At 40.7% G+C, this 25,242-nt stretch overlaps 2 protein-coding genes across 3 annotated transcripts in view; one reads left to right on the top strand and one right to left on the bottom strand.

The window, feature by feature from the left end:
- Positions 1-25,242, bottom strand: part of MED12L (mediator complex subunit 12L) — a gene marked incomplete at its 5' end in the record, with an annotated part of 320,500 nt that overhangs the window by 178,876 nt on the left and 116,382 nt on the right. The window lies entirely within an intron of this gene.
- On the top strand, positions 1,108-24,156 carry P2RY14 (purinergic receptor P2Y14; the record flags this gene model as incomplete). The annotated part of the gene is given in 3 exon segments (XM_079705503.1): positions 1,108-1,194; positions 1,198-1,243; positions 23,117-24,156. Coding segments are annotated over 3 exon segments (1,173 nt in total).

Raw genomic sequence — 25,242 nt, 5'->3', positions numbered from 1 at the left:
ACAGGGAGATCAGCTTGGTGCTTTGTGACCACCTAGAGGGGAGGGATAGGGAGGGTGGGAGGGAGGGAGCCACAAGAGGGAAGAGATATGGGGACATATGTATATGCGTAGCTGATTCACTTTGTTATAAAGCAGAAACTAACACACCATTGTAAAGCCATTATACTCCAATTTTAAAAAAATCCCAAAATGCCCCCCAAAATAAATAAATAAATAAAGTCGACAGAGTATGGGAGACTCGGGCTCCTCCTCCAAGAGATGCATTATGACTGCATTAATCCAGAGAACTATGTAAGAAAAGTAAAGGATCCCAGCAACAATTTGTTAAATAAGCAAACTATCCAGAAATTAGGGTCAAACAGGGTGCTCCAAAACCAAATTTAAGAGGAGAGGGAAACCTGAAGAAAGATTAGGAGACCCAACAGCATGAAATCCAGGTTGGGAATATGTGAGGATAACACCTGGAGTAGCCCGGGCACCAGCAGGCATCACGTGTCTGTCCTCCCCCACACCTAGAACAGGGTGAGGCTCGAGAGGAAAATCACCCAAGTCCAAATGAGAGAGCTTTGGGGTCCTTTCAATCTCTCATCTCACTTGATTATGATCTTGCCCTCTGCTGGTCAAGACGCTCTGGTGAACATGTTACTTACACAGCCTCCCCACGCCTTCCCCTGAAAGTGAGAAATGTTCTGGTCTGGTTGACTCTCAACTATTTTTTCTGGTTTTCCAACGATTTCCAAGGAGTTGGTGAAGCCGTGTGAATTACAACTTGAAAATACTTCCCAATACATACAGAAGCTATTCTTACAACAGCATCACAGGCAGAGGTCATGGCCAGGCATGGGAAAGATCCAGCCTCCTGCTGGCTGGAGCTCTTGCTTACCGGGTCACTCTCTCCTCTCTCTCAGTACCTAGTTTCATACCAGCTACTATTTGGACAAGGCTGGATCGTTTGTCACCCTAAGCGCCAATCAGATTCAACTCACAGAAGCACAGAGCACAGCTGGGCTCCAAAGAGGACTGGACATCTGTGGTACTAGACATTCAAGCCTTTGGCGAGATGTCAACATTTCAGAGGGCACTTTAAATGTTTTGGTTTGAGAGCTAATGCAGCATTTCCCACCGGTCAACACCAGCAGTCCAGGCAGAAAGCAAAGTAGATTTCCCTCAACATCAGATGTTATGCTCAGTTGCTGATCCAGTCTTGCCTTCAGAGACCACAAGAGACTGGATAAATTGGTAAGTAAGAAAAGCCCATCCAATCAGGGTTTATTTAAAGATTAAATATTTGTGATTCCATTGTAAAACGGCTTATTGTGCTCGTAATGTCCTAAATTCTTTTTTTGAATGAACAGTGACAGATTTGGAGGTGAGATTTGACTTTTCCAGGTTCAAAGACTAAACTAAGTCCAATTAACTTTTCTCTGTAAATGTTCTTTTTAATTTCATGAAGCACAGTTTTCTTTCATGAGTTCATGCATAGGCTTTCAGAAATTCCTATTTTAAACAATTTGTAATCTTATTGCTTGTAGAATATAAGATTGTGTGTATGTGGATATTGAGTCAAAATCAGTTTTGGATATGGTAAAGGGCACAAATACAGCTGGGTTATGATGTAATCCTCAGAGCTGAGGGAGTCCAATAAAGAACTAAAATGCTGGAGGGAAAAACAGAAGGTTTGGTTTAAGAGCACAAAAGGACACAACCTCACTAAAAACTGAAACCAAAGTGAAACACTTCAATCGAGGAAGCATTTTAAATCTTCTCTGAAACGGTAAATGCCTGGGCTACTGGTGTGGATTTAACGGTGAGTCACAACTGATTTTCAAAGGAAAAAACAGGAATTAAATAAGCCTCATGGGTGCTGTTCTAGCTATTATTAATGTCTTATAAGTTTTGATTTTCATGTCCTTGATTCTTAACTTCTGATTTCTTCCTCTGAGATTTCACATAACACTTAAATATCAATCATTGGTAGCATTTTTAGTTTAATTTGTGGATGGCAGGGCCAAGGGATGTAACCTGTGGAACTTCTATTGCTTGTTTTTCTAGAAATTTGAGTAGTAAATTCCATAGAACCTAAACTAAGAGATAATTTTAAAACCTAATTTGTGCTAAACTAATAGATAATTTTAAAACTTAATTTGTGCTTAGAATCCATTCCAGTTTATTTCCCAGCCAAAAAGAAAATATCTTTCTTTAAAGAGCCCCATTTACTGGAGAAATTGTAAGAACATTGCAACTGAAAGAAGGCGGAGGTTTAGAGCAAAATTGACCAACGACAAACAGCTCCCCCCCACCGCCAACAAAAGTTTTTAAAATCACTAAATTTAGTATTTGTTATAAGTTGTGACGTCCTTCTTAATAAATTACTCTCTAAATGGAGAAACAGCAACCTCTTAAGTCTTCTCTCATTCATTTTTATACCTACCACCTCCCTGCCAGTTCTCCCCGCTTAAAGAAAGCATTCACAGGAAAAAATCTATCTATTTATACACAGTATAGACATTTAGACATATAGGTAGATCTCACACTTAACATAATTAAAATGAAGAGACTGGCATTTGCAACTAACTCCTCTTTCCTCCATTCGGGCCAACTCTCGATATCAGACCCACCCATCCTGGGGAAGATGCTTCATGGCCTTCAGTGCTTCTTCAACACAAAACATTTCACTGGCTACTAGGGATTCACACGTGTCATCAGATAGCATGAGAAAGAAAAATCCAGAGTAAAAGTTTGGTTTGTAAAACATAACCAAGATCTAGCCTTCTTTACTTTTTGCCCTATGCCCTCTGGTACAACTATTTAGATTTTATTTTGACTGTTCATGTGTAATTTTACTAAAAACTATTTTAAATGTATCAGCATTAACCTAACCGTATGAAATGGACATTTTCTGCAGATAAAAAATAGTCAAATATCAGCAATTTTATGACTTATCCTAGTAAAAAAGAAAACAGTCTTAAAAGGTAGCCCCAGAAGTCGAAGGGTGAGGGAAACATCAATAATAATAAGTTACATAATTTTTATATGCTAGTAAGACCTAGTACATCTAATTATCCCCATAGGTACTCCTCTGCTTTTAAAGCCTTTGCACAGATTCTGTTATCAAAACCGGGTGTTTCCAGCAGCCAAATTACACTGGGAAAGAGCTTCTATCATTGGCTCTGTTTTACTGATTAGGAAACTGGGGTCCAGAGAGGTTCAGTGATTCAAATAGGATAACACAGCTAATAAAGACCAAGGATTGAATTTAAAGGAAAAAGTCATCTGGCCTCAAATCCAATGCCCTTTCACCTACCCCATCTTGTCTCTGACCTAAGGAGATAAATGTGTCCAATAAAAATTGTGATTTATACACAAATAAAGCTGAAGATGCAAGAGTGTGCAGGACTGCTCTGCCCTTTAACTAGGTACTCACACAATAATGGCAGTAATCACATTGTATGAAACAGTCAATATTATTGGGACTCAAGTTTTTAGAGAGGCAATTTTACCTGGTCGAAAAAGCAGGCACTTTGCAGACAAACAGCTGAATTTGAATCTACTGTGAGCTTGAGCTACCTTTTGTTTTGTTTTTTAGCTCCTTTGCCTCTTTGATGTACCTCTGTTCCATCTGTCACCCCAAAGAGCTACTAAGATATTAACTGAGACATGCTAATACCCGGCACCTTAAGAGTTACTCAGTAAAAATGGAATTCCTCCCTCTTCCTTGCTAGTAACTTATTAAGTTAGAGGTAGTACTGGCAAGAGTAAAATCCCACAGGAAATTTATTGAGTTGATTCTGACACTCAGGGGGCCAAATAAGAACTCATAAAATAAGGGGAAATGAATACTTCTCCCAATTTACCTCCTGTCATTCCAACAGAAAACTGGGCACCATGTCAGTACCCAAGTAGTGAGTACCTGTTAGTTGGCACTCTACAGAGTGCCAACTAACCATCAGTGACCACTGTAAACAAAGAGGCCGGTCCCTCCAGGCCAGAACAGTCAGTAGGCCTGACAGCTAGGGAGCGTGGAGATCTGGGTCAGGGCCCATGAGCCCCACAGGTTGTGGTCCCATACAGAAAGGGGTGGGAGGAAGACATGACAGGTATTATTTGCTTAATTCATATGTTTGGTGGATGGATGGATAACCAAATAGACAACCTTACCAAAAACCTAAAAAAAAAAAAGAAAGATATCTGATGTGTAGGAGTTACAATGAGAGATGGAAGTTATACACATTTTTCATTTAATCACTCTTCATAAAGGTCTGGTGTCTTTTTTTTTTTTTTTGGTATTTATAGACAGGCCACATATTGGACGGATTAAGAGCTGACATATTAAAATAAGCAAACTAACCCCCAAAAAACCTTATTAGAAAATAGAGCAAAATATATTTTAGCCAAGAATTGTCAAACTTCTGGTCTCATGATCCCTTGAACACTACTGAGAAGCCCAAAGAGCTTTTATGTTGTTATACCTAGCAATCTTTACTATATTAGAAATTTAAATTCTGAAATTCATAAAATATTTATTTTTAATTCGCTTTAAAAATAGCATCAAATGTTAACATGAATAATACATTTCTGTGAAAAATAATTATATTTCCCCCCAAAAGTTTTAGTTAGAAAAGTGGCATTATCCTACATTTTTGCTTATCTCTTTAACATCTGGCCTAAGACAGTTAAATTCTCATATCCACTTCTGCATTGGATCAGTTTCAAAATGTACTTTTAGTTAAAGTAAACAGAAGAAAATCTAGCCTCACACAGATATATAACAGGACAAGGAAGAAGTATTTTAATAGCCTTCTGGATTTTCTTCTTTGGTACCACACCAAAACTCAAAAAGTGGCAGTTTCTTAAAGGCTGTTTGCAAAGTAGAAACTAAATTCATGTCAATGAATATTTCTGTTACATTAAAATCCTTTAGCATAACTTGGTCTTGGAAGAAATCTTTTACCCCTGCTAGATTTTATATCATATAATCCTTGGTCATTTGGAGAGGTTCATCCAGAATTTTGACATACAGATACTTTTCATTATATAGTATCAAAAAATAGTATTAATAGTGGCACTGATTTCATTCTAAGTACTGGAAAGTAATGCTATTTGTTTTCCTTGACTTGAAGGCTCAGTTCGTTCAATTTTGAGAAAATGTCTGCCAAATACTCAAGTATGAACTGCTATAGTTTATGTATCATTAGTTCCAGTAAAAATGGTATTCCATGAAGAAAGCATCTAATTCAACTCGCAACTTACTCAAGTGTTGTTCCTCTAGACAACCATCATATACAGCAGAAGTGCTTTGTGAACCATTCCTATAAGGTCACGTGAAATATTTAAGACACACACTTTAATCAAATGTACAATATGTATTACTTCAACACAGTCACTGTAAAGTTAACTTAGCTTTTTATTTTTTGTGTTGTTGTTTTTTTGTTTGTTTACTAAGATTGCATGGACGTAAGGTAGGCAATGACTACAGGACAGACAGTTGGGTACACGGCCTTCATTTGTGCTGAAGTACCAGCAGGTTTGTTTTACACATTGTGGCTTTTGCACCATTACTACAGATGTCAGCACAGTGAGTGAAAAAGGCAAACAACATGTTAGTATTCTTCTGAAAATGCGCTGACCTCATGGCCCCCCTGAAAGAGTGTCAAGGACTCCATGGTTCCACAGACCATATTGTAAGAACCGTTATCTTAAAAGTGGTCCTGAAGAACCTAGGGGCAGGACAGAAATAAAGATACAGGTGTAGAGAATGGACTTGAGGACACAGGGAGGGGGAAGGGTAAGCTGGGACGAAGTGAGAGAGTGGCATGGACATATATACACTACCAAATTTAAATGGATAGCTAGTGGGAAGCAGCTGCATAGCACAGGGAGATCAGCTCGGTGCTTTGTGACCACCTAGAGGGGTGGGATAGGGAGGGTGTGAGGGAGACGCAAGAGGGAGGGGATATGGGGATGTATGTATATGTATATGTATAGCTGATTCACTTTGTTATACAGCAGAAACTAACACCATAATGTAAGGGAATTATACTCCAATAAAGATGTTAAAAAATAAAAAAGAAAGGCAGAGTTGGAGCCACTACCCGAATGCTGTTTCCAGCACGGGCAGGATGCAGGTCTGTTGAGCAAGATTTGCATTTAGCTATTTTATAGTTCTGTTATATTTAAAGCCAAACCCCGTTACAGGGTCCTTTCTTCAGTGTCTCCAATATAACCGGAAGCCACCTCAGTTGAGACTTTGACATAGGAAAATTTTCTTTTGATACAAAAAAGCACTAATTCGGGGAAAAAAATTGATAATTTGAAAATAATAAAATTAGTAACTTTTGTTTATCAAAATATACTTTTAAAGGAAAATGGACAAGTTACAATCTGGGAGATGCTATTCACCATACATATACCCAACAAAGCAGGTATCAACAATATTTGAAGGATTTCTACAAATCAATAATAGTACAAACAACCCAAAAGAACAATGAGCAATAGATATGACTAGACATTTCATGGAAACAACCAATTATCACATGAAGAGATGCTCATATCACTGTGATCATGGAAATGTAAATCAGGACCACAATGTAGTAACATTTCATAAGCAAAAAATTTTACATCCGAGAATAGGAAACGTCGAAGAAGATGTGTATCCACAGAGGATTTGCAACCGCTCTGGAAAATAGTTTGGCATTATTTCCTATAGCTTAACATTCATATACCTATGATCCAGCAATTTAAATCCTCTATTTATACACACAAGACACTCTTTCACATGTTCATCAAGAGACGTCAAGGATATGCACCTTGGCATGGTTCAGAAGGGCAGAAACCTGGAAACATCCCAAACATAGGAAACTGAATGAATGAACCGTGGCATGGTCAGACGATGGAATGTTTACAGTCATCAAAACACATGAATTATGGCAACAATGCTCATCAGCGCGGACAACATGTGGTATCTAAATCTAAATGATCTAAATGACTAAATGATTACATATGTTTCTTTTAAAATCACAATTTCATACACACATATACATACAACTCACTTTTAGGAATACATACAGATGTAACAAAACAACTTAAAACAAAACCGCGAGAGAATGAAAAACATGGGGCTCAGGGTGCATGGTGGCCAGAGAGACGGCATGTGGGAAGAAAGAGAATTCAGTTACATGCAGCTCCTAACTGTCAAAGTCTTGGCTTTTGTTTTGGTTATTGAGTTTGAGGGAAATTATTAACGTAATTAAGAATAACCAAATAAAAATTATAGAGCCAACCTTGCATGAACCTTGCGTGATAAGAATACGCCATATGATTATATAAGACTATGGTGAATCCAGCTTTATGCACCAACGATTTTAAAAGATATCTATACATTTTAACCTATTACGCACATAGAAACTGTAACACTCTGAGGTCCTGAACAGACTCATCATTTGACAGTTAAGTAAATCAAGTCCTTAATTTGACCAAAGTTGTACAGATAGATTCATTCATAAATTCAATATACATCTACTGAACATCTACTATATGCCAGGCACTAATTTAACAGTGAACAAGAGAAATAAGTCCTGTTCTCATGAAGGTTACCTTCACAGCATAGTAGGAATGGGGGGGCGGGTGGGTGGGTGGAGGTATGATGGAGGAAATAAATCGGAAAATAAATACTACTTTAAATAACGAAGACCACCCTGAAGAAAACAAAACATGGTGAGAGGGTGTGGAGCGCTGGCTAGGCGCCTGGCTGTGTCAGGTGTCCTAAACTGGGAAGGCCTCCCTGAGAAGGTGACGCTTGAACAGAGACCAATATGAGGCAGCCACAGTCAGATGCCAGAGACAGACAATGCCACAGACAGAGGTCAGGGCTCCGAGCACCTCTGCCCCAGTGAGGTTCACCTTTCTAGAAGTGGGTGTCAACATGACCGTGGTGACAGTGTGAAAGCAAATTCACCTGGGTATTCCTACTATTCCTACGCACTGCTTGACAAAACCTGGTTGTGGTCATGTCTGTAGACCCTTGCCAAGAGCCCCCGTCAGTTTACAAAGGAACAGAAGCCCTTCACGATTTATCTGGGACAGAGAATAAGAATGTACGTGCTCAGAGCTTTGTCCAGCGCTGGATGGCGGGCAAGGAAAAGCTCAAGGGGATAGCTAGGCAGTTAAGTTTTGCTTTTCTTTTCAATTTTTGTTTCACTGGGCCAAAAAACTAAGCAGCTCAATAATGTTTTGTGACACGTACTGGCTTACTCGCCAAAGGCAACAAATATCTGTTACTTTGCCTTCTCTACACCCCTATCCCATACACACAAACATACCTGCACTTTCCCACAGGCTGACCATGTCAGGGACATTCGAGAGATAAAAGAATGCTTGCTGGCGCTTTTGCTGCTGCAGGCTGGGCAGATTCATATTATAGGTAAAAAAGCCACACAGCTGATGAGAGGCCTCTGTTGTCCACCAGGAGAGCACCTGTGGCCCCTGGATAAGGAATGTGGGGTAGTGATAATCCAAGTTATGCTGACATTATATCTGCCAGGCCTCTCCTAGCCACCTACTAGAGGGGAGGCATGTAACCAAGGTAAGAACCTACAGGTTAAGATGCTACAGCCACTGGGGGCTTGAAAAGAGTTGGGTTTCAATTGTAGGTGCTCTGGTTACCATCTCAGAACTTGTTCAAGCCACTAAGCTTCCATACACAGCTTTCTTCCTGTGTAAAATAACAATGTTTTAGGTCATTCGTCAGAAATTCATGCAACTTCTACTATGAACTATTTGCTGAGCTGGATGAAAATACAAAGCTCTCTCTCCATGCAGTAGAACAGACAAGCTAATAAAAATAAGACTTGTCAACAGGCAACAATATTCCCTCGTAGTTAAGGCTTTAGAATGACACTGACCTGGACCCACATCTCCGTTCTACAATACACTAGTTCTTACACCTTGGACGAGTTACTCAAGCTGTCTAGGTTTCAGTTTCCTTAACTATAATAAGAGATTACTTCTGTCTTATCAGGTTGACTGGAGGATTTAAAAGTGCATAGCTGTAGTTCGTTCATTTTCAGTGCTGCACAAAAGTTCACTACATTTTTTTAACCCTTTTTCCTGTTAATAATCAGTTGAGCTATTTCTACGTTTTTGCCATTACAGTGTTTCTATGAGCATCCTTGTACATGGATATTCTCATACATACTTGGTATGCTTCTGGAAGAGAGACTTCTAGGGCACATAGTTAGGAATTAAAATGCTCAGCTATAGGGTGAGTGAACCTTCATCTTTTCCAACTATTTCCAATTCCTTTTCCAAACTTTCCAATTCCCTTAGAAACATAATGCTGAGCTGGGGATTAAAAAAAGTCCTGGAACACTACATACATGATGAACCATGAACAATTTTTATAATGGAATCTATGTTCATATAGATTTAAAATCATTTATGTTTAAAGGCGGGAAATAAGAAACACAAAATTCAGGTCAGGATTCCCTCTCAGTGGAGGAAGGCACAGCCCAGGGAGGAGTGAGAAGGGAGAAGCTGGAGTACTGGTGAGGCTCCGGCTCTCAAGTCAGCGCTGTGTTCTTTTTGTTGTGCTTCAGTTTCTTTGCATAAATTCTTTTCGGGGCTTCCCTGGTGGCGCAGTGGTTGAGAGTCCACCTGCCGATGCAGGGGACACAGGTTCGTGCCCCGGTCCGGGAAGATCCCACATACCGCAGAGCGGCTGGGCCCGTGAGCCATAGCCGCTGAGCCTGCGCGTCCGGAGCCTACGCAACAGTGAGAGGCCTGCGTACCGCAAAAAAAAAAAAAAAAAAAAATTCTTTTCAAAGTATCAAATATTCCTTTAAAAAGAAAAGGTATTTTTAAGAGCAATTACCATTGCCTGTGTCTGGTACCAGGTAAAGTTCCCAACGAATGGCAATTATTGCTGTACAATGTGATGAGAGTGAAAGAGATGACAAGACAACAGTGGGAGCTCTGGAGGTGAAGCAGCCAGGCTCCACGATGTCCGGGGCTGTGGGAGACACAGAACTGCAGGAAATGGAGGTGCTCAGTGCGGATGGGAGAGGAGGCTGCTCAGAGGCCAGAACCACCAGACTCTGGGCTCTAAAAGGGCAGGATTCCTAACACCAAGAACACTATCCTGATAATAGGAGCCAAAAGCATCAGTGATAGATGAAAGGAAAAGTTTGTCTCATAGATGACAGTTTTAAGCAATGTTCTTAACAAAGATTATTTTGGCTTAGAAGAATGGGGAGAATGAGAACAGGAGATGGCCAGGAAGAGAATAAGAAATACCAATTTAAGGACAGGCAGAGAAGCTCCCAGAGGTGACTGAGAAGAAAAGGTAAGGAGGTTAGCAGAGAAGTCTGAGGGACTGTTATGCATTTGCTATGTGTCAGGCACTGAGCTAGGGACCCTTCCCTCAAAACTGGTACACACACATAAAACACATACATATACGTATGCATATATATACACGTGCATACATATACAGTTACATATACCAGCAGAAAAGAACATGTATACACACATATATACACACATTTCTTTTACTAAATTTTCTACATTTCTTTTACTAAACCATTTTGAATGTAAGTTGCACAAAACCATGACCCTTCCCTCCTAAATACTTCAGTACGCATCTCTGAAGATTAAGAATATTCTCCTACTTAACCACATCATCACCATACCTAGAAAAATTAAGACAATTCAATAACACCATCTAATATACAGTCTGTATTCAGATTCACACGTGCCCTAAAATAACTTCTGTAGTGCTACCCTCCACTGCCCCCAGTCACCGATCACAGTTCACACAGCACATGATTTCTCTTTGGCCTCTTTTGATCTAGAACTGCTCCCTCCCACCCCATCATGTTTGTTTGCTTTTCATGACATTGATTTATTTACAGAGTCTGGGCTGCTGTTTTATAGAATGATCCATGTTCTGAATTTGTCCAATTGCTTATCCATGATTAGCTTTTCGACAAGGTAGGTTGTGTACATCTAACTGAGTCATATCGAGAGGCAAAATATAGAATTATCCCGTTTTTGGTAGTTCAATCATTCAGTGACTGCCAGATGAAAAGGTACCATTTTTTTCTTTGTTATTCTAAATGATCTGTGAGTGATGCTTTTAGATTGGAACATCCTGTTCTCCTACAACCTTTCACCAAGAGACTTTTCACAAACACTGAAGACTGTTGCCTGAATCAATTATTACACTGAGGTTGCAAACTGTTGACTTTCTAATTCTATCATTCCTTCTACCTTTTCTAGCTGACATTCTTCTACAAAGAAGAGCTTCTCCCTGTCTTCATCCTCCCTTTTTCATCTGTATTTTTAATATCACTATCAACTCTTGAATTTGGTTTGTTTTTTAAAGTATTTTCATCTATTACTGTCCTTCTTATTGATATCCAAACTGTTGAATTTAGAAGTGCCACCAAGTCAGCTCCCACCATGTCCTTTTTTTTTCCTCCCCCACCCCCACCCCCTTAACATTTCCTCATTGGTCTGAGCACTTCCTTGCTTTTTGCCTGCAAGGTATCAACTCACCTTTCCCTGTGCCTGATTTGAAATCAGTCATTTCCCCAAGGAGCCTTGGTCCCTGTTAGTGGGTAGTGATACTTAGAAACAAGATAATCTCATTGATACTGGAGATTGCTACTTTTCCACCTACAGAGGATTTTTACTTTTGTTATTTAAAGTTGGAAATGGCTTGAGCAAGTTTATAGCTATTAGGGTATCAGGACTTCAAGACCTACAAATTTTATTGAAAACTTGTGGAGGTTTATACCTTGAAGGAAAGTAGCCTCTAGACTGAGAGAGAGCCTGAAAATACAAAAGAGGAAAGCAACAATGTACAAAGAAAGATTAGAAAGGAAGTCAGTGTAGGCTACAATTAAAAAAAGAAAAACAAAAAACCCACCATGGAGTAAAATAAAGCTGGTCCTGGTCCAAGCAGGTCATGAGCATGAAATTCAATTCATGTTACAGATGGAAAGGAGCACTTCTTATTATCAGATTCTGAACATTCAGACATTACTTCTGAGGCAATAATGAAATGGCATCTAATAGCACCCATAGGGCATGGCAAGATGTAAGACAGCATTCTCAAAGCATATATGACTGGGCTTCCCTGGTGGCGCAGTGGTTGAGAGTCTGCCTGCCGATGCAGGGGACGCGGGTTCGTGCCCCGGTCCGGGGAGATCCCACATGCTGCGGAGCAGCTGGGCCCGTGAGCCACAGCCGCTGAGCCTGTGTGTCTGGAACCTGTGCTCCGCAATGGGAGAGGCCACAACAGTGAGAGGCCCGCGTACCGCAAAAACAAACAAACAAACAAACATATATGACTGACTCATATTGAGATTCATATGAAAAGTGAAACAATCACAAATGTATTAATCTAAAGAGGACACTTACATTCAACAATGGATCCCATCGGGATGGGCCTCGGACTCATAAAAAGCAAAGGTCTTTCTTTCCTTATGCACTCTGAGCACCATCTCTAAGCTGCATAAAAATGCATCTTTCACATTTAAGTCCTACTCATTTTGCAATGAATGTAGTTGCTTCATTGTCATATGCTGTGTTTACTAAAATACAAATTCATTTAAAGCATTTCATAAGTTAGTGTAACAATATATTTTATCACATCAAAGGTTACTGATTCCTCCAGCAGGTAGGAAGTACATAAATTTTAGGCTTTAAAGTGTAGGAGAATCACTTCTCTGTAGTACTTCCACTCCCATCGAAAGTTCTGGATATTTATATTCTTTTCCTTTGGAATATGCAAGCCTGAATCTTAAACAAACATATACCTGGTTGATATTTAGCTCAGTAAAGTTGTTGGTTCCTCACAAATGAAAATCTGTTCCCCAGCCCCCTACAAAGGGATATGCATTAAGGCCCTAAGCCCCAAGATCTGAAGAACCAGAGTACTGCACGCCTGATTGAGAAACGCAAACACCATCTCAGTAAAGCAAAAAGAGGTCAGAGGTTCATTTCCTTGCCTCACCCCAGGGAATAGAACCACATATTCCAAAACAATGCTGCAGAAGAACAGGCTGGAAAAAAGTAAGTCAGGAATCCTAACAGCTCAATCTAATTCCAGATAGAGAAAGGAATCAGTTCCCAAAACTCTGAAGACAGGAGTTTCACAGCTTTACATCACTCACATCAAAAATGCAGGCCTGTGTGGACTGCCAAGTAAGTGCATGAAATGCTCTGGACTTCACTCATACTCCCTGCTGCTGAGTGCCGCTTCCTGGGACGAGAACCCGGGGACCATAAGAAGAACGGCCTTCCCCCAGCTTCCCCCAGGCAAGCACTGCTGGGCCAGACTCCCGAGGAGGTTTAGAGCGCACTGCAGCCCTGCGTTTCAGTGCAGAAGAACATCAACCTCAAATAAATGTGGGGAAGTAGGGCACACCGTGGGAGGCTGACCCAGGGGAAGTCCTGGCCGGCTGAGAGTCCCAGAGACCTCCGATTCGTCTATTGTCAGCTGAGTCACTCCCTGAACCCCCAACGTTTCCTCTGTGAGGTAGCAACTACTACCCTCTCACTTTAGAGATGTGAAAACAGAAACATAGAGGCCCTCTGTAACTATTCCAATATCACAGCTACTAAGAAATTGAGCCATATTTCTTTTTTTGGTTTGTTTTTTTTTTTGGGGGGGGGTTGGGTTTTTTTGCGGTACGCGGGCCTCTCACTGTTGTGGCCTCTCCCGTTGCGGAGCACAGGCTCCGGACGCGCAGGCTCAGCGGCCACGGCTCCCGGGCCCAGCCGTTCTGTGGCATGTGGGATCTTCCCGGACCGGGGCACGAACCCCTGTCCCCTGCATCGGCAGGCGGACTCTCAACCACTGCGCCACCAGGGACGCCCTTGAGCCATATTTCTAACCAAGGTCCACTACATCCAACATGCATGCTTTTAACCATTATACTGCACTGTCTGCCCATTATTCCAACAGAGCTGTAAAGAAAGCCCACTTCACATTCCGAGACCTAAGCATATGAATTACTTAATCGCTGCTGAGTTACTCAACATACAGTTAAGGTTTAGCACCAATGAGAGAGCTGACAAAATTCTATTCCTATATCAAAATGATACCAAATACAACAGCCCCATTAAGGGGCTATTTCAGTAGTTCTCAACTTGGGAACATTTAAAAAAATGTCTGGAGACATTTTTCATTGTCTTACGTCAAGGGTGCTGCTGGCACCTAGTGGATAGGGCCAGGGATGCAGCTAAACATCTTACGATGCACCAGACCACTCACCCACAAAGAACTGGAACTCAAAAACATGTCGATAGTGCCAAGGGTGAGAAACCCTGGGCTATACCAAAGACTGTAGGTGGAAAATCCCCCAAAAATCTATCCTGACAATCCAGATGCAGCTCCTGGTACGGAGGCTAGGATGGGTAGCCACTTCCATGGCCCCAGAAGTTTGGCACCTGTGCCACACCTCGCCCTCCTCCCCCAGCTCCCCTGATCTGCTTGCATCACCACAAGATGTGAAGACTGACCCGGGTTCGAGGAGGTGCCAGTCTTGCACTTTGCTAAGAGTTCTGCTAAAAGTATTTTAAGGGAAGTGGTTGGAATTAAAAGTAAAAAACTAGGTCTGGGTATCATTATCAGCTTACCATCCATACTAACTCACCATCCGTTATGGAGTTTCTGTATTCAGTGGTACCCAGAGACTAACTGGAGAAACTGAAGGCATCCACACCTTGCAGACCTTTAACACCTAGATCAAAAAGGACGTACTCACCAACTCACATGCACATGTCCACCTTCCCTCAAAAAAAATACTGGATTAAGTGATTCCTAAAAACAATACTCTAGAAAAATGCTGAAGGGCCTGCCATACATGCACATACTCATGAACACAAACAAAACATGCTTGCCCTGAGTTCCCTCAGGCGTAGAGGAGACCTGGCTTGGAGCTGAATAGACATAAATGTGAATACTGTCTGGCCACATATTAGCTGCCCAATTAGCCTTTGGTGGGTTACTTAACCATTTTCAGCATCAGTTTCCTCATTTGCAAAATGGTGATAACAGTCACTGACTGGCAAGGCTCTATTGTGTAACTCAAGAGCTTGGGCAATCCGTGTCCCCCCCTGTTGTGCTGTCCTCTCGTGTGTCTTGGTGCATGTGTCCAAGAGTTCTCTCTGCCCAACACTCCCTCCCTCCCCTTCGACCCCCTTCTATGAAATAAACTGGCATGCTTAAAGTGACTTCCCCTTGAACAGGTCTATGACCTACAAGCAGAGGACTCTGTTGACCCACTCCTAAGGAGTCACAACGTTGGGAAAAAGATGCAGGACCAAGAGTGAGGATGCAAGAAATTCTAACATATTCAACCGACCATAGACTAAGAAAGGCCAGAAGCCTGATGACAGACTTAAGAATTAATTAATACTATGCAATAGTATAAAAGTTTTAAAATATAAAGTATGTTATAAAGTATTGAATAACATAAAATGTTATAAAATATGACTACAAGACTGAATAAGTAGCCCATATATAAATTCCCCTTCTCTTCAACCCTTATGACTGTTCTGGAAACCATCCAGGATATCACATATTGGCACCACAAAGAGAAGAAAAAAAAAAAAAGTCACACATTACAGCAAGGGAGATAAAAGCAGCAATAATAAGAAAATGGCTTTAGTAAGTTTAGAAATGTACACAATGATTACACACATCTATACTACTTTCTACTGTTAGAAGAATCATCTAGAAAACAAATATTTATCTCATATGAAAAGATCTTGGGGCACCTTGGATCAAAGCTTTTGATGTTTGGACTGTAAGGACAGAGAAGGAATTGTCAGACTGTCGTCAGATAAGAACTGAAGAAAGAACAGAAAGGAAAATGCTCATCATAGGTGGGTACTGATTAAAGAGTGATTTGAAAGCAATTCATTCTCCAAATACATTTTTTTATTAAATTTTTTTTAATGAATTTATGTATTTATTTTTGGCTGTGTTGGGTCTTCATTGCTGCGCGCCGGCTTTCTCTAGCTGCGGCGAGCCAGGGACTACTCTTCGTTGCGGTGCGCAGGCTTCTCATTGCGGTGGCTTCCCTTGTTGCAGAGCACGGGCTCTAGGTACGCGGGCTTCAGTAGTTATGGCTCGCGGGCTCTAGAGCACAGGCTCAGTAGTTGTGGCACACGGGCTTAGTTGCTCCGTGGCATGTGGGATCTTCCCGGACCAGGGCTTGAACCCATGTCCCCTGCATTGGCAGGTGGATTCTTTAACCACTGTGCCACCAGGGAAGTCCCTCCATATACATTTTTGTTTTCTAATTATGAACTATTTCAAGTACACAAAAGTACAGAAACTAATGTTGGTTAACACCAATACACTTAATCGCCCCGTGTTAATTGACAGTAATATTTAGGCATCATTGTTTCAGAATTTAAGAGGTGAAATACCACAAATACAGCTAAAGTCCAACCACCCTATGGCATCCCTCGCCCCTCCTTCCTTCTCCGGGAGTAAGCACTGTCCTGAAGTTAGAAGATATCATTCCTGACCAGAACATGCTCAGTACTGACCTGGATCAAATATAATATTCCACCACAGAGAACTAAATCTCTTTGTTTTATTTCTAAAGAGAACTTCATGACCTTTTAGGGCTATTCTAGGTAAATATGTTTTTTTTACCACTGGTTCTCCATAAAATATCTATTTATATTTCCAGACTAGAAGGATGAGATTATTATGATGAAATTTATAATGAGTAAACTCTAAGAAAAATCTTAGATTTCAGGCTCCTTTTAATGGAAATTTTTCCTACCTCAAGTCCCAACTACAGCAAAGAAAAATAAGGTTGTTTTTTTACCCTTCTCACCAAATATTTATTAAAGTCCCCTATGTACAGTCTTTAAGAAAAAAAAAACAAAAAAACTTGCTCTTCAAGGAGTACTCTTTGGGTTAGCAGCATCAACAGTATACCCAGCTCCAGACCTATGGAATCTTGAGTCTTCATTTTAGCAGGAGCCCTGGGAAATATGTATGTGCATTAAAGTCTGAGAAGGGTTGCCTTAAAGAATTCAGAAAGGTGACAACCTAGACCGAGGCGGAACCAAATCCAACCACCATTCTGCCAAACCTATCCTCTTCCTATCATACAATATAGCTTTCAGATGTTATCTTGGCAAAGTCCACACATAAGTAGACCAGTGGTTATCAACCAGGGGCAATCGGGCCTCCCAGAGGACATTTTGTTCACAACTTAGGGAGATGATACTATTGGTCCCTAATAGATAGAAGCCAAGAATGCTGCTAAACATCCTACAATGCAGAGGACCGTCTTCAGGACAAATAATTGTCTAACCCAGAATGTCAACGGTACAAAGGTTTAAAAAAAAAAAAAAAAAAAAAGCCTGTCTATGATTTCCTAGCTAAAATGGTCAATTGTTAACTTCAGTAATTTAAATGAGCTGATTTGAGCAACCAAACCCATAAAGGGGGGGGAAAAAAAAGAAAGAAACCAATAACTAAAAACACTTCATATGCAATCCTCTCAAGTAAAGGGTTTACAAGGTTCCCACCAGGGTTTACATCATACCAGTAATCATCAATAGTGACAACCAAAACGAAGTTCAGTAAAGCAACAACAAAAGCGCGTGTTGAAATATTTCACAATTATACAAGCTGTATTTAAAAAGCAAGTGCACTGCTACCACACATACTTCTTCAATAAAAACATTCTGGCATTTATTTAACTTAATTAAATCTTCATTTTTCTCCTACAATACAGGATCATTAGCGAAGAAGCACCTTGGCCACTTCAAGATGACAAGCACTCACTAGGCTAAATTACTTCACTGAAGGGAAACCTCATATCAGACAAAAATTTTAAAACGTAAGTGAACAAATCCTTTAGTATTATCAAGAGCTTTGTTAATTTCATCAAAATATTACGAAGGAATAACTTCTCTTCTTCAGAGAAAGTAGAATTACAGCACACAGAACAGTGGAAGGTGGTCCATTTTAAGAGAAAAATGGGTCACTGTGTGTAATTACACAGAGGATGAGTAATGAACTCAGCATGTTTTTACTAAGATGAATGTATTTCTGGAGCGAGTATCGCCTTGTCTGGTCCTGTATCAACTAAGTTCTGCCCAGAGAGAGCCCTGAGGTTATATGCAATATTCTACAACCTGAAAATACTAATGCAGCCCAATCCTGAGACCTAACATTTCACTACAAACAACAGCACTCACTATCTGGATTAAAATGAAACTTTGCCAAAAGATGACAGAAAGCAATTCATAGGCTCTTTTTTTTTTTTTTAACATCTTTATTGGAGTATAATTGCTTTACAATGGTGTGTTAGTTTCTGCTTTATAACAAAGTGGATCAGTTATACATATACATATGTCCCCATATCTCTTCCCTCTTATTACACATTAACAGCTGTCTTTTGGTCTCATAGATCCATTCCACCATTATGTGACCAAAGATCCAAAGTGACGGTTTATATAGACTAAAATGTTTCAAGTCATTTCATTCTCCTTTACCTGGACTTGTGGAACAAGGAAGATTTCCACCTAAGAGTAGCTGAAGCCTTATAATATTTTTTTCTAATTGAAGTATAGCTGATATACAGTGTTGTGTTAATTACTGCTATGCCGCAAAGTGATTCAGCTGTATATATATATACATATATATACACACATACACACACACACATTCTTCTTTTATGTGTGTGTGTGTATATATATGTGTATATATAGATATATATTTTCCCCCCCATTATGGTTTATCTTGAAATCCTTCTTAAATGAAGTCTCACGAATTCAGGGAGGGCTTCCCTGGTGGCGCAGTGGTTGAGAGTCTGCCTGCCGATGCAGGGGACACGGGTTTGTGCCCCGGTCCAGGAGGATCCCACATGCCGCGGAGCGGCTGGGCCCGTGAGCCATGGCTGCTGAGCCTGCGCGTCCGGAGCCTGTGCTCCGCAACGGGAGAGGCCACAACAGTGAGAGGCCCATGTACCGCAAAAAAAAAAAGAATTCAGGGAGCTGTGCTTATGTTCCCTGAAGCCTCAAGGTTCACATAATGACCACTTTCACTACAGAAATTCAGAGGTAATCTCAGAAGTAACTTCCACGGGCAGGGCTGGCTACACTTCCACAAACTGGCTCCACAGAATGTCCCTTATTTCGGTTGATCATCATCCAGAGGTGCTTTTCCTCTTTCTTTCTCCTCCTTTGCCTGTCTCTTGTCTTTGATGGGCTGGGACAAGCTGCTTAGAAATAGTAAATCAGCTGAGAGCCTGGGGCCGGGAATGGAGGGTTGCTGGGCCACATCAAGACATTCTTTCTTTCTGATTTATTTCGTTCTTTTTATTTTTACGTTACCGTATAAAATCAGCATCCGTATGTTACTATTTCCTCCATCTGTGAAATGATTTGAAGTTTCAGTAGGTCTCTATCGGGATATTAAATCACCTCTATACTGAAGACACGGAGAGGACGCTGGACAGGTGTTACAAGGTCAAAGCGATACATGTCTCTGTTATCAGCTTGTCCTATTTTTCATCTAACGTGTATTCCTGCCTTTTGGTCTCGATATATAAGTGGCCTCACTTGCCGCAGATACCTTAAGATAGCCCCTTTTCCACACATCTCTTGATCCGTCACTGTAGAAAAGGCTGCCACACTCTGAGACACCAGGACCAAATATGATAAATTATGTACCTGGGGGTCACAGTGCCCTGCCATCAACACTACTGCTCAAGAAAAACAGACTTAAGTGCGTGAGCGTTACCGTTAAAATTGTCTCGGATTTACCATTAGCTCGTTACCTGCATAGAATGCACCTTTAATTTGCCTCTGCTGTATCCATCCAGATGGCAGCACGAGCAGCAGTGATGGCCTGCTTCTTCCCCCAGTCAACACGTCTCAAACGGAGACTCTGATCTGCCATTGCTTAAAAGCAGCCCAAGGGCTTCCCTGGTGGTGCAGTGGTTGAGAGGCCGCCTGCCAATGCAGGGGACACGGGTTCGTGCCCCGGTCCGGGAAGATCCCACATGCCGCGGAGCGGCTGGGCCTGTGAGCCATGGCCGCTGAGCCTGGGCGTCCGGAGCCTGTGCTCCGCAACGGGAGAGGCCACAACAGTGAGAGGCCCGCGTACCGCAAAAAAAAAAAAAAAGCAGCCCAAAATAGCAAGAAGACGTCTGGAGGGAAAGACCCAAGCAAGCCTTGAGTACTCATTTCATTTCAGAAGGCACTCCGGCTCTAGAAGTTTACCTGGGTCAGCTAGCCCCTTCCATCAACCTCAAAGTGAGGAAGGGAGGAGGCATGAGGTGCATGGCAAAGCATATATGCTCAGATTCCTGACGCTCTGAGGAACCAGAGAGCACAGTTGTGGACCCATGGCATCAGGCTACATTCAGACATATTGCAGTGCGAAAGGACAAAAGTCACGAGATTCTGAGAAAATGTCTTTATACAGATTTCTAGAAGGAAAGGAAAGAAATGGTGGCTCTCACTAAATCATTTCTGGGAAATTCTTCACTGTTACTATATACAGTGGCTTCTATAATTTTTCTATAAAGAGAGAAATTTGGTACTCATTAAATCATTTCTGGAAATTCTTCACTATTTCAGTATTTAGTTGTATATTACATAGCTGATATTTCTCTCTACTTTAAAATGTACTCACATCTGCTTTTTAAAAAATTTTATATTTTAAACTCCAGTGAATCCAACAATTACTGAATACATATCATGATCCCTGCACCACACTCACTGAGGGGCTTGTGTCCCCAGCACCAGGACCCCTGGGAGCATTCTCTTGAGCTCTGTGAGACTGGCTCTTAGACTAAGCTGCACCTTACTATCAGGGGACAAGACCAATTATTTACTAAACACAGACTCTTTGCCACAGTGGACAGTTAAAAATAGAAAACACGGCCCCTTCACTTACCATGGAATATATGAAACAGGCCACAGAGGACCTACAAACAAACCCATTATGATCAGAGCCAAGTGGGCAGGGGATGAGATTTCCTTTCAAAGGAAGTCCAAGGACAGGCAAAATCAATTGCTAGAAATGTAACTAGTTTTGCCATATGCTTGCAGGAGGAGTACACAGAAGCAACATATTCTTTTGGGGGAAACAGCACACAAAGTTTGCACGTGTGATTTTTTTTTTTTATTTGCAATGTGACTGAATTTCATATTCCACATTTCCAAATTCTACTTTCTCACACTTCCGTAATGTTACTGACACAGTCCTTCATTCACTGTGTATAAAGCACCATGCTTGGCAGCAGAAATACAAAGATGAACAAGATACATTCTCTGTCCTTAAGGAACCCACTGTTCTCCACAGTCTTTCTTTCCCATGATCCCTGACTAGATGTAAATTTCTTAAGAGCAGGGACACATCTCTTATATTCCCAGATGGCATTTCATTATTTCACAAATATTTTAAATATCTAATGTTCTACATGTAATGCTAGGAATACAATGGTTAAAAAAAAAAAAAAAATGACATGGTCTCTCTCCTCTGGAGGAGCTTACAGTAGTAGAGGAAACGAAAAACAAACAGCTAGAGAGACAAGTGCTATGACCGAAGAAAGGCACAGAGCTATGAACACACATACAAGGGACCTCACACCCAATCCACCCCAACCAAGGCTTGGGAGGGCAAAGCTTCCTAAAGAAAGTGGCATCCAAGCTGAGACCTCAAGGATGAAGAGAAGTTAGCCAACCAAGAAGGGAGCGAAAGAGTCTTCCACACAAATGCAAGTTTGTGCAAAGGTCCAAGGTGAGAGAAATCATGGAACCCACGAGGTAGAAGGGTTCAGAACAGCAGGGACTCATCACTGGAAGTAGAATGAGTAGGGATCAGACCAAGATGGGCCTTCTGGTAGCTCAGGGTTACAGAGTTAGGACTTTATCCCGAGGGCAAGGATCAACCGATGAAGGGTTAAGCAGGGTGTTGACATTACAGATGAGATGGGCAGCAGACAGTTTCTTAGATGTATCAAAGAATCTGTCAAAAGAGTTCTAATCTTCCTGTGCCATGAATCATCATGTCCAACATCAGTGAAGACTACACAGGATTCTCTAACAAAAGAAGGTTCTGGGTAATACCTAGGATAGTGTCGTCCAATAAAAATATGATGCTAGCCGCATATGTAATTTAAAGTTTTCCAGTAGCCATATTCTTAAAAAAAGTAAAATGAAGTGAAATTAAGATTAATAACGTATTTTATTTAATGGGATATTCCTAAAATAGTTCAACATATTCTCAATATTAAAAATATTGAGATATTTTACATTATTTTCTGCGTACTAAGTCTGCAAAATTCATTGTGCATTTTCCATCACATCTCAATCTGGACTGGCCCCATTTCAAGACCTCTACAGCCACATATGGCTAGTGGCTACCATTTGGACAGTAGAGATCTAGAATGTACTTTGGGGAGCATTTCTCAGAATGCTTAAGGTCTTTCTATCATTTTCGTTTGTTTTCTAATTTATAAAAATAATGCGAATCAGTTTTTAAATGGGAAAAAAAACACACAGAATATCTCAATTTTGAAAGGTACCCATAATCCTATACCAAAAATACCAGTTATAGTTGGATGTGTATGCTTGTAAGACATAGTCCTATGTCTAAAATATACATAGGGTAGGCTTTCTAAAAAGTAGGGTCTGTGTCAATAGCTCTTACACCTAATATATTAAAGAGTTGTGAATAAAATGAAACAGATTCTCTGTTTTTATAGCTTTATTACCTTTGAGACTATATTTAAATGAGCATTCCTGGAACTTTAGAGTTGTACAGGAACCTTTATCATTTTAGGGAAACGCTGGTCTCCATGATTCCCTCAGTTCTCAGACTGTCCCACTTCTCTAATTTTTCTTTCCTGTCATCTGTCTACTCCATTCTGCCCTTTTCAAAAGGAAGGAAGGGAAGGTGAAAGGGAGGAAGAGACAGGCACCTAAGGAATATACAGCAAAAACTTGGTTTCAAGAACTTGCTGGGCATGGCAAGTTCTTGCCCTTCCCTTTATTTGTTTCTCAGCAAATGACTCGAAGGTCGTGACTGCCCTTTGAGTGACTATTTCACATCACCTTCCAGGCCTCGCCTTCAGAAGTTACCAGACGATGAATGCCACCACTGCCCCACCTGCAGAGGGGTCCTGCCCCCGGAACACCCTCATAACCCAGCAAATCATCCCCGTGCTGTACTTCGTGATCTTCGTGGCCGGGATCCTGCTCAACGGCGTGTCCGGGTGGATCTTCTTCTACGTGCCCAGCTCCAAGAGTTTCATCGTCTATCTCAAAAACATTGTTGTCAGTGACTTCCTGATGAGCCTGACTTTTCCTTTTAAGATCCTGGGAGACTCGGGCCTCGGCCCTTGGCAGTTGAATGTGTTTGTGTGCAGGGTCTCGGCCGTGCTCTTCTATGTCAACATGTATGTGAGCATCGTGTTCTTCGGGCTCATCGGCTTTGACAGATACTATAAAATCGTGAAGCCTGTTTTGACTTCGTTCATCCAGTCCGTGAACTACAGCAAACTCCTGGCGGTGCTGGTGTGGAGCCTCACACTGCTGCTTGCCATTCCCAACATGATCCTGACCAACCGGAGCGTCAGCAAGGCCACACGCATTAAATGCATGGACCTTAAGAATGAACTGGGCCTCAAGTGGCACAAAGCCTCTAACTACATCTTTGTAGCCATCTTCTGGATTGTGTTTCTTTCCTTAGTCATCTTCTACACTGCTATCACGAGGAAAATCTTTAAGTCCCACCTTAAGTCCAGAAAGAATTCCATCTCCGTCAAGAGGAAATCTAGCCGCAATATATTCAGCATCATGTTCGTGTTTTTTGTCTGTTTTGTACCTTACCATGTTGCCAGAATCCCCTACACTCGGAGCCAAACAGAAACCCATTACAGCTGCCAGTCAAAAGAAATCCTGCTCTATGTGAAAGAATTCTCTCTGCTATTGTCAGCTGCAAACGTATGCCTGGACCCCATTATTTATTTCTTTCTATGCCATCCATTTAGAGAAATCTTATGTAAGAAATTGCATATCCCATTAAAAGCTCAGCATGACTTAGAAACTTCCAAAACCAAAAGGGGAAATGTAACACAAGAAAGCACAGATACTTTGTGAATTCCCACCTCCTTTCATATAAAGTCTGTGCATGCATATTGTAATCTTCAATTACATAATAAAGGAAAATGAATAAGAAGCATGTCCACGATAATAAGTATCATCTCTAGGCATTACTATTCAATTTAGTACAATAAAAAAACTAAAATGTAAGTTTCCATGCTTGTTTTTGTACCATCAAAGAAAAAATAATACATTATTTAATCTTATCCCATCAAAATAGAAGGTTTAAATTTATAATCAATAGTCTGGTCAGTTAATATAGCACATTAAATAGCAATAAGGAAAACAGGAAGCAATCAAGACAATTCACAGGGGCATCTTCCTTCTCCTAAACACAAGAATTAAGTTGGCATATTATGCAATTTTTTTCAACAGGGTCATTAAAGACCAACTTAAAAGCAGACACAGTCTGATAAAGGATTAGAGGCCTGTTTGTAGTGAAAAAGTCAAGTCTTCTCTGATTTGAAGAAGCAGGATAAGCAGACACCCAAAAAATTGCTTAAGAAATCCCCCACTGATTTATTTCATGCATTTCAAAGGAAAGCAGATATAAACTCTGTACATTGCAGCAAAAAATGTAATTTTTCTCTGATAGCATTTTGAGGATGATATAAGATACATCTTAAATATGTTTTATATGAAGATTAGCTAAGCCACTTAATGAGTCTAGTGTTCTGGTGCTAGAATATGTTTAAGTAAACTCTACAGAGGGAATCTAGATAGTGGCATAAGTTGCCAGAAACTTCCTCTGTTCAATGGTATGGGGAAAAAATCTAGGATGTCTGGGAAAAGACATATGCACACAAATATCCCCAGCTGGCAACACACTTTATTCCCTAGGAGCAGACAAAAGCAGTTTTCTTAGAAAGCAACTGGACTTGATAAAAAGAAAATCTAAAATTTACAGTAATGAGTGAGAAATTACACATAAAGTGAAAATTTACACATATTTTCTGAAAAACAAATTTCATATGTGCAGATATGGGATATGGTTGCTGGCTTGTGAGTTATCAAAGCTCAGTTCTTTCTCTGCTATTAACTGGCTGGAAGACATTTAGCCCATCTTTCAAATGTTCTTCTCAA

Source organism: Hyperoodon ampullatus (assembly GCF_949752795.1).
Source record: "Hyperoodon ampullatus genome assembly, chromosome: 5".
Classification (NCBI taxonomy): Eukaryota; Metazoa; Chordata; class Mammalia; order Artiodactyla; family Ziphiidae; genus Hyperoodon; species Hyperoodon ampullatus.
The sequence above is the reverse complement of the archived record's forward strand: the minus strand, read 5'-3'. Positions and strand labels throughout refer to the sequence as shown.